Source organism: Otolemur garnettii, unplaced genomic scaffold (assembly GCF_000181295.1).
Source record: "Otolemur garnettii isolate 467f Iridium unplaced genomic scaffold, OtoGar3 scaffold00049, whole genome shotgun sequence".
NCBI classification, from domain to species: domain Eukaryota; kingdom Metazoa; phylum Chordata; class Mammalia; order Primates; family Galagidae; genus Otolemur; species Otolemur garnettii.
The window spans coordinates 3,073,328-3,084,159 of record NW_003852444.1 but is presented as its reverse complement, the minus strand read 5'-3'; the positions used below and the strand labels follow the sequence as shown (position 1 = coordinate 3,084,159).

The following is a 10,832-nucleotide window of genomic DNA, read 5'->3' as shown; positions in this document are numbered from 1 at the left end:
GTGCAATGCCTCAAACCCTCATCTTTGAATTGATCTTACACATATCTAATCTAAGCTCTCTAATATCTACTCCACCTTTCCATTCCTACCAATATCGGACCAAATATCCTTTTATTGTAATTAGAGTGCAAATGCCTCAAACCCTCATCTTTGAATTGATCTTACACATAAAATCACCACTGTCATCATGTCATCTCCTTTAAATAAGGTTCTTTTGATTAAGTCTAAGGAGAGGGTGTGGTTCCAGGTATTGATCCATTTCCTCCATAGTGACAAATTTGGGGGCATAGAGTTTCTTGTAGTACTCAGGAGATGATCTCCTTAAATCCCTGTGGCATCTGTTATTTCCCCTTTATTGTTTCTGATTAAGATTATTAGAGAAGAAATAAATCTTTTTAACAGACTGATTTGAGAACTGAGATAAAAGAAACAAAAAATCTCCCAACAAAAAAAGCCCTGATCCAGAAGGCTTCACACCAGAATTTTATTAAGCCTTCAAAGAAGAGCTTATACCCACCCATACTGCAGAAATTATTTAAAAAAAGAGAGAATGAAAGAGTCTTCCCCAACATGTTCTATGAAGCAAACATCACCCTGATACCCAAACCAGGAAAAGACCCAACTAAAAAGAAGAACTTCAGACCAATTTCAACAAAATTCTCAATAAAATCCTAGCCAATAACTACAGCTACACATTAAAAAAAAATCATTCATCACAATCAAGTAGGCTTCATCCACAGATTCAAGGCTGATTTAACATATGCAAGTCCATAAATGTAATTCACTGTATCAACAGAACCAAAAACAAAGACCATATGATTCTCTCAATAGATGCAGAAAAAGCTTTCGATGAAATTCAGCATCCTTTTCTAATTATAACACTTAAGAATTCAGGCATAGGTGGCATATTTCTGAATCTGATCAAAGCATCTATGACAAACCCATGCTAATATTGTACTGAATGGAGTAAAATTGAAAGCTTTTCCACTTATAACTGGAACCAGACAAGATTGTCTTCTATCACTACTACTATTCAACATAGTTCTGGAAGTTCTAGCCAAAACAATCAGGCAAGAGAAGGAAATAAAGGGCATCCAAATGGGGGCAGAGGAGGTCAAATTTTCCCTCTTTGCCAAGATATGATATGATCTTATACTTAGAGAACCCTAAAGATTCAACCACAAGACTCCTGGAAGTGATCCAAAAATATAGCAATGTCTTAGGATATAAAATCAATGTCCAAAAAATCAGTAGTCTTTGTACATGCCAATAACAGGCAAGATGAGAAGCTAATCAAGGACACAATTCCCTTCACAGTAGCTTCAAAAAAAAAAAAAAAAAAGAAGAAGAACTATCTAGGAATTTATATAACAAAAGAGGTGAAGGACCTCTACAAAGAAAATTATGAAACTCTAAGAAAAGAAATAGCAGAAGATATTAACAAATGGAAAAACACACCATGCTCATGGCTGGAAGAATCAACATTGTGAAAATGTCTTTACTACCCAAAGCAATCTACAGATTCAACATAATTCCCATTAAAATACGATCACCATACATTCAAGATTTGGAAAAAATAATTCTTCATTTTGTATAGAACCAGAAGAAACTCTGTATAGCCAAAGGAATTCTTAGTAACAAAAACAAAGCCTGGGGTATCCCTCTACCAGACTTTGGCTATACTACAAGGCCATAATGATCCAAACAGCACAGTAACAGCAAACAAACAAACAAACAAAAAACAAATAGAGACATTGACATTTGGAACCTAATTGAAACCATGAGATGAAACTAACCTCTTATAGCCACCTGATCTTTGACAAACCAAACAAGAACATACACTGGGGAAAAGAATCCCTGTTCAATAAATGGCGATGGGAGAACTGGATAACCACATGTCAAAGACTGAAACTGGGCCGGCACTTCTCATCCCTTAAAAGAATTGATTAAAAATGGATAAAAGATTTAAATCTAAGGTATGAAGCAATAAAAATCCTCAAAGAAAGTGTGGGGAAAACACTTGAAGATATTGCCCTTGGGGAAGACTTAATGAAGAAGTCTTCCATGGCAATTGTAACAACAACAAAAATAAACACATGGGACTTAATTAAACTAAAAGCTTCTCTGTACAGCTAAGGAAACAACAACCAAAGCAAACAGACAACTTTTAGCATGGGAGAAGATATTTGCATACTATGAATAAACAAAAGCTTTATAACTAGGATCTATAGAGAACTCAAATTAACAAAGAAATAAAAAGACCCCCAAATCCCATATATTACTGGGCAAGTGATATCCCATATATCATATGAATATGACCTTCTCAAAGAAGACAGACAGTGGCTAACAAACATATTTAAAAATGTTCATCCTCTCTAATAATCAGAGAAATGCAAATCAAAACTATGCTGAGATATCACCTAACCCCAGTGAGAATGACCCATATCACAAAGTCTCAAAGTTGAAGATGTTGGCATGGACATGCAGAGAAGGGAACACTTTTACACTGCTGTTGGGACTGCAAACTAATGCAACCTTTTTGGAAGGAAGTGTGGTGAAACTTCAAAGAATTCAAATTAGACCTTCCATTTGATCCTGCAATCCTATTACTAGGCATCTACTCAGAAGAAAAAAAAAATCCTTTTTATCATAAGGACATTTGCACTAAACTGTTTATCACAGCTCAATTTACAATCACCAAAATGTGGAATCAGCTTAAATGCTGTTAATCCACCCAGGAGAGGATTAACAAGCTATGGTATATATACATATACATATATATATATATATATATATATACCATGGAATACTATTCAGCCACTAAAAAAGATGGAGACTTTACATCTTTTGTATTAACCTGGATGGAGGTGGAACACATTCTTCTTAGTAAAGCATCACGAGAATGGAGAAACAAGAATCCAGAGTACTCAATTCTAATATAAAGGCAGTAGATGAGCTAATATAAGGTAAGGAGTCGGGGAATGAGCAAATGGGGGAAGGGGAGACAGAAGTGGAGTCGGGGGTCACTGTGTATGGCACACCTCTTGGGGGTGGGACACAATTACAAGAGGGACTTTAACAAATGCAATCAGTGTAACCTAATTCTTTGTACCTTCAATGAATCCCAAACAATAAAAAACCCCATAAAACAATATATTAACAAATCAAATAGAGTAACATATAAAAAGAAGAATAGATTATAACTGAGGCACACCCTAGAAATGAAGAGTTTTTTTAGCATTCAAAATCTTATCAAGATAATTCACCTCGTTAGTAAAATAAAGGAGAAAAACCATATAATCATATCAATAAATATAGAAAAAGCTTTTAATCAAATCTAACAACTATTGATGATAAAAATTATCAGAAAACTAGGAATGAAAATGAGTTTTCTTAATCTGACCAAGGGAATCTGTAAATGATTGATAATTAACATTATATGTGATGATAAAATAGTGAATGTTTTCTCCATAAAAACAGGAACAAGCAAAGGATGTATATTCATACGAATTCTAATTAATATTATACTGGAGATCCTAGCCAGTAGAATAAGTTAAATAAAATAAGCAAAGGAGATAAGGATTGGGAAGAAACAAATACAATTGTCTTTATTTGCTGATTATATGATTATTTAAATATAAAATTTTAAGAGTTACACAAACAACTTTATTATATTGATTTAGAAAATTCATAGGATACATAGTTAATGTTCAAAAATCAATTGTATTTTTACATACTAGAAGCAAATAACGAATATAGGATAACACTATAAAATATTAAATACTTAGGAATAATTTTATCAAAAAAATAATTTTATCAAAAATTAGTATAAAGGTTTAAAAATTACCAAACATTGCTGAGAGAAATTAAAGAAAAAATACATGGAGAGATATATCATGTTTATGAATTGTAACAATGAATATTTTTAAAAATTTGGTTGTCTCCAAATTCAATATAATACCAATTAGAATTCTAACAAGTTATATAAACAGAGGGTGCCCCAAAATACATATTTTAAGAAAGGAAAAAACTGTATTAAAATTGTAATACTATATACTTGTATGCTGATAACATTTGTTATTTTGTATTTTGTATCTTGTATCTCTTCTAATTGCAGAAGTCAAACATGACGTTAGTATTACAATTTTAATACAGTTTTTCCCTTCTTTTTTTTTTTTATTAAATCATAGCTGTGTACATTAATGCAATCACGGGGTACAGTGTGGTGTTTTCATACACATCTTGAAATACTCTCATCAAACTGGTCAATGTAGCCCTCATGTCATTTTCTCAATTATTGAGTTAAGACATTCATACTCTGCTTTTAGAAAGATTCACTTGTACCCTTGTAGAATAAACTATAGAAGTGACCCCTCCAATCACCCTCCCTCCACCCATCTACCCCCCTTCCCCTCCCCTCTCCCTACCTCCTCTCCTTATTCTAAGGCTATAATTAGGTTATAACATTCCTATGAAAGCTATAAATTAGTTTCAAAATAGGGCTGTGTACATTGGATACTTTTTCTTCCATTCTTGAGATACTTTGCTAAGAAGAACATTTCCCAGTTCCATCCATGTGAACATGAAGGAGGTAAAGTCTCCATCCTTCTTTAGGGCTGCATAATATTCCATGGTGAACATATATTACAACTTATTAATCCATTCATGGGTTGATGGACACTTGGGCTTCTTCTATGATAGTTTTTCCCTTCTTAAAATATGTATACATGTTTCAGCACCCTCTGTGTGTATGAATGTTTATTTATTTATTTATTTTTTATTGGGGATTCATTGAGGGTACAAAGAACCAGGTTAAATTGATTGCAATTGTTAGATAAAGACCCTCTTATATGTGTTTAAGTAAGTTTATACATATAAATAAATAAATTGTTTAAAAATTTATAGATTCAAATTAGCCAAACAACTTTAGAAAAGTAAATTTAGAAGGCTCATAATATCTGGTATCAAACTTACTACTATTCTACAGTAATCAAGACAGTGAGGTATTGGCTAATGGCTAGACAAACAAATCAGTGGAATGTAACAGAAACCAGAATGTTTTTAAAAAGTCAATTCTCTCCAAATTCGACACAATAGCACTTGTATTGAATAGTAAAGAGATCCATGTTTTTACCATCATATTATTTTTAACTAGAGTGTCAAATCAATCCAATTAGGAAATGAAAATCTTCAAGAAATGGTATTGGAATGGTTAAACATATAGAGAAAATAAAGTTCAACCCTACTTAACACAACAAACAAAAATTAATTCAAGATGAATCATAGTCCCAAACATAAAAGTAAAAAATATTAAAATTCTAGAGGAAATCATAGGATACTATTTTCATATTTTAGAGGCAGGTGGCTATCTCTTAGAGGGTACACAAAAGCACAAACTTTAAAAATAAATGACAAATACAATGTTCTTAAAATTCAAAATTTCTGCTCATCAACACACTATTATGAAAAGGCAGACCACAGTTGGGGTTAAAATATTCACAGTACACATGTCAGAAAAAGAACTTTGTATCCATATTACACATACAGTATATAGACATAAATATATTCACATACATGAAATGTTTATATGTATATATATGTGGAAATCAATAAACTACAAATGAATAATAAAGACAACTCAAAATTATGAGTTGTTTATATACAGTATATGAGAATATATACATATATATGACTTATATGAGACTATATATGCACACACACAAATTTCACAAATGAATAAACTCCTATCATTTAATAAAGGAAAGATAACTCAATATGAAAATGAGCAAACAAATAGTTACTTTACCATAGATGATATACAAATGGGCAAGGAACACATGGAAAGGTGCTTCGTATCATTAGTTATCATGGAAAACTCTTTAGCATCTTCTTGTAAAGTTAAATGTGCATCAACTTTATCACACAATAATTTTACTGCTAGCCATTTACCTAAGAGAAATAAAAAGTATATCCACAAAAAGATGGACCAAAGAATGTTTGTAGAAACTTTATTCTTAATAGTCCTGGCCTGTACTCCTAGCACTTGGGAGGCTCAGGCAGCAGAATTGCTTGAGCCCAGGAGTGTGAGACCAGCACAAGCAACATATCCAGTCCCCCACTCCCATGTCTACTAAAATAAAAAATCTAACTGGGTGTGGTGGTGCAACTGCAGTTCTAGCTATTCAGGAGGCTGAGGAGAAGGATCGCTTGAACCCACGAATTCAAGGCCAGAGTGAGTTGTGAACATATGACTGCACTGCAGCCTGGGTGACACAGGGAGACCCTATCTCTTTGAAAAAAAAAAATAAAAGAAAGAAAGAAACTATTCATAACAGCTCCAAATTGCCAAATTTACAAACAATGGATATATTCATCAGAGCAAGTAAACGATTTTGTGACTCTTACAATGTTATAAATAAATTTAAAAATATAGTATTAAAAATAAAGCCATGCAAAAGGCATATAAAAGATGCCGCACATAATCTGTCATCAGGGAAATGGAAATTTGAAACAACAGTGAGATCCATGACACACTTAGTAGAACGGCCAAAATCCAGAACACTGACAGCACGGAAACCCGGTGAGGATGTGGAGAAAAAGGAACTGTCTCTGCTGGCGGGAATGCAAGCTGGTAAGCCACTGTGGGAGACAGTTTGGTGGTTTCTAATAAAATTAAACAGACTGTTACCACATTGTCCAACATTTGTTCTGCTTGACACTTGCCCAAAGAATTTGAAAAAATCATGTCCACACTAAAACCTGCACATAGATCTTCCTAACTGTCAAACCTTGGAAGCAGCCAGGATTCCTGGTAGTAGGTAATAAGTAAATAAATTGTGGTAAATCCAGACACTGGAATATTATTCAGTGCTAAAAAGAAATGAGCTACAAGTCACTGTGTGAAAGGAGAAAATCTAAAAAGCCTACTGTACCCTGTATGGTTACAACTACAGGGAATGGAAGTAGCAAAACTACGAAGACAAGAAGCATATCAGCATTTCCCCGGAGTTGCAGAAGGGAAAAATGGATAGGCAGAGCACAGAGGATTTTTAGAGCAGGGAAAATACTCTGGGTTATTCTATAATGGTGGATACATGTCATATATGTTTGTCCAAATACCATAGGATGTACAACTTTAACGCAAACTATGCTCTTGGGGTGATCATAGGCCAATGTATGTTTACTAATTATAACGAAAATAATTATAGTCACTCTGGAAGGGGGTGTTGATAATGTGGGGGTGGCTGTGCATGTGTAGGGGCAGGTGGTGTTTGGGAAATCTCTGTATAGTTTCCTTTCAATTTTGCCATTAACCTAAAACTGCTCTAAAAGACAGAATTGTAAGAAAAAAGCCATGGAGAGCAGTAAGATATGACAGAGATATGTTCAGAGAGTGCTTATCCAAGAGAGGAAACAAATGAGAAGGGGTCCTCTTCTGTGACGATAGCCCTCTGAGGGCTCTAGCAGTGGTTCTCGACCTGCCTAATGCGGCGATGTATTTTCATTGTTATAAAGGGGTCACGACCCACCAGTTGAGAACCACTGCCTAGGGGAAAGTGAAATTAAGGGGTCACAGTACACTTTTGCGGGAGGATCACATCGTCCAACTCAAGCAACAGCACATCTGGTACAGTGGTTCTCAATGTTGGCTGCAACTGGGAATCACTTGGGAAGCTTTTATTTTGTGCAGTTTTTGGCCAGGGCTGGGTTTGAACCCCCCCACCCCGCTCCGCCCTGCCACCTCTGGTGCCCTACTCCTTTGAGCCACAGGCACGACCCCACCTGGAAGCTTTTTAAGAAAAGATGCCTGCATGTCACCTCCAGACATTTGATTTGATTGTCTATCTGTGGCCTGGGCATTGAGATTCTTAAACGCTCTTCAGGTAATTTTAAAGTGGAGCCAAGAGTGAGGAGTGAGGACCACTGCCTTTGAAGGTAGCGTAAGACAACTTTATTGTCCACCACAGAAAGGAAGCCAGATGAAGTTGCCGATGTCATAGCCATTGGAGGTAAAGAAAGGCTAATGTTTTTAGGGAAAGTGAGAGGAAGGATTGGCTCTATCAAAACCAAATGCCTGAGAGGAGGATGAAGTTCTCTGGCAGCACCCACAGCGGGCAAAGTTAAGAGCATTGGTGGAGACCTGCTATGACTTTGATGCCTGTAGCATTTAAATGTCTGATACACCTTGTTCCTTCATGTGTCTTTCAGAGCCTGATTTGAGGAATGCCTTCCTGGCTAGGGTCTAATTGCAGGGAGACAGAGTATGCTGGCCTACCTTTCAGCTGGGGTATTTTGGTGCTTTCCCCAACTAGATGGACCAGGCAAAGCACCATCTTTGAAGGCAAACTGAGCAGAGCCAGGAGGTTCACAAAAGGCTGACATCCAGGGCATGTACTGAGCAAGTATTTCCTTCCCTTCACTCATTGCAGAGCAGGTCAAAGTGAACCGTTGTATATCCAGACAAAATAACCCCTATCTCCTGGTAGGAATTTTAATGTGGTATTGCTTGAAGTAGAAGTTATGACATAATTGATTTTTCAAGTTTGTCTTTTTGTATCTTATGTTTCCAAGAAAACCGTGGAGTTTGAAGAGGGACATATAATTGCCATAGCAGTGAATATTTTCAAATACTATGTTAGCATGAGTTTTGAGAGAGAGGTTTAGCAGTCATGTTAAAAGCCAAACATATTATTTTGTGATTTAGAAATTATTTCAGAAGAGGTGATTTCCCGTGGTTTGCCTTATACCAAGCAATAATAATAACATATAGCATACAAAGTTTTTACACTGAATATCTTGCCTTTCTGTTTTGTTTATTTTATCAGACAAACCTAGGATAGCAACACCACTGTGCTTGTCTAGGTCAGGAATAGAGCTGTAATTATGTTAGTTTTCAATGGGTGAGAACACTGATGAAAAATAGAGAGACTTTCAGTTATGTTTTACAGACTAAATTGAAAGCCTTCCTAAAGAATTAGAGTCGTATTCCTGAGGAATTGGAGGTGTATTCATGAAGAGCCCATTTCATATCTGTTCTCAGCAAGGTGTCCTGGGACCTGGCTTGTAGTTGGCTCTTACCTTGAGGATCCTCTTAGCCCAGAGGAGAAAGGCCTGCATGGCTTGCCTCAGTTTGGCATTGCTGGAGATCAGGACGGCCGCGTGTCCAGAGGGACATGCTGCCATTATCCCAACACAAACCATTACCCCTATCTTGTTCTGCCACAGCATCAGTAAGGGCACTGAGATGATGGCAGCACAGAATGATACCACATAGAAGCAGAGGAAGGATAAAAGAGATTTGAGGGCTGTGACATGGGCCTCCAGGCTGGGGTCGCAAGGGTTTCTGAGATGGGCCTTCATTGTCCTCATGTGCCTCCCCAGAGAGACAATCAGCATCCCAGAAGAAACCAGGAATAAAAGAAAAGCGGGGGTAGACCCCAAATAGCAGAAGAGAAATGAATAAAAGAAGTTGAGTTTTGTAATTTGCAACTTGAGTTCTGTATTATTTTTCGTGAATGGCATAGTTGTGGCTGCTAAGTGAGATCTTCTAAAGAAGTCCCAAAAGCAGAGGACAGTGCAGATGCAGGAGGAAAGAAGAACGCCCAGGATCATCTGGGAGGTCCTCCTGGAGACCCAGCTTGCCAAGCAGAGCAGGAAGGTTTTGGAAAAATGGACAATCTTGGAGCAGTAGAGGAGACTGAGGCAGGTGGCGAACCAGAGGCTGGCTTCATTTACGATCATCCAGAGCATGACAATGGTTTGGTAGCTGTGGTTCAGTGGCTCTTTCATATTCTGGAAGCAGGCAAGTTGGATGGCCTCCAGAAACAACAGCCCGTGCAGGAAAAGCCGGGTGATGCTGAGGCACAGCAGTATCCGATCACAGCTGCTCAGGGGCCGTCTCTTCAGCACATCCCAAAAATTGACTAAGAAAATGAAGACATTGGCCAGAAGCCCCACTGCAAACTCCAGGACTGAAATGAACAGAAATGCATGCTTGACTTCGTAGGACACAGTTAAGACCGGCGTCAGAGTCAACATTATGTCTCTTCTTTAGTCGGCCAATCTATTTAGGATTTATGTACCACCGGGTGGAGAAGGTATGTGCACACCCTCAGCCGGACCTTTCCTTCAAAGAAGCATCCAGCTGTTGCCCTAAATCTATTCCAAAGTACGTGCTTGAAATGTTCTGGCAGGAAACTTAGAGGGATGTGGTTGCTTTAGAATATCTCCTGGATAGACACACAAGGGCTTATCATAAAAGTGGAAGATGGATGATTTTATCTCTTGGGTAATGCAGAGCTTTAAACAAATCCAGGTGTTCCTGTATGGAAGCCTCCCCAGAAGGCCACAGCACAGTGCCATGGATGCAAACAAGATAGGGTCTCAGTTTCCCAGGTCCAGTTTTGCATGCCCATCTGGACCAGAGTGGGTGGAGAAGAGAATAGTATTTGCTTATGGGTTTAAAGAAACTGGCAGCAGGCAAAGCAGATCCCAGTAATCTAAGGTTTGAAAAGGTGTCTTTTTCCATTTGCATCACTTCTCTCACCTGTGAGGCACGATTCTTTTCAGAGTATACATTTAACATGAAGGAGTACAAGGTTCCTCCCCTCACACCAGCATCTGACTCGAGTTTTAGTTGCAGTTGTCAAAGATTTCATTTAACCATCATCATTATGCCAGGCACTGTGATTGACAGAGGAACATTAGTATGGAGAAGACCAGCACCTTCCCATGAAGAGGGGCATATCTGGCCTGGATTATGACAGAGATTTTAAGACTGCTCTCTCTGCTTCCCACTCCCTTACTCCATTTTCCATAAACCAACAATAGTA

General features: G+C 37.3%; 1 protein-coding gene across 1 annotated transcript; it reads right to left on the bottom strand.

Moving 5' to 3' along the window:
* Positions 1 to 9,036: 9,036 nt before the first annotated feature.
* TAS2R38 (taste 2 receptor member 38) lies at positions 9,037 to 10,038 on the bottom strand. Its single transcript, XM_003791559.1, has one exon. It carries the CDS (start codon positions 10,036 to 10,038, stop codon positions 9,037 to 9,039), a length of 1,002 nt encoding a protein of 333 aa, XP_003791607.1.
* Between the last annotated feature and the right edge of the window lie 794 nt (positions 10,039 to 10,832).

Excerpts from the sequence above, each read along its gene's own strand:
- TAS2R38 (XM_003791559.1), bottom strand. The coding sequence starts at position 10,038 with ATGTTGACTCTGACGCCGGTCTTAACTGTGTCCTACGAAGTCAAGCAT.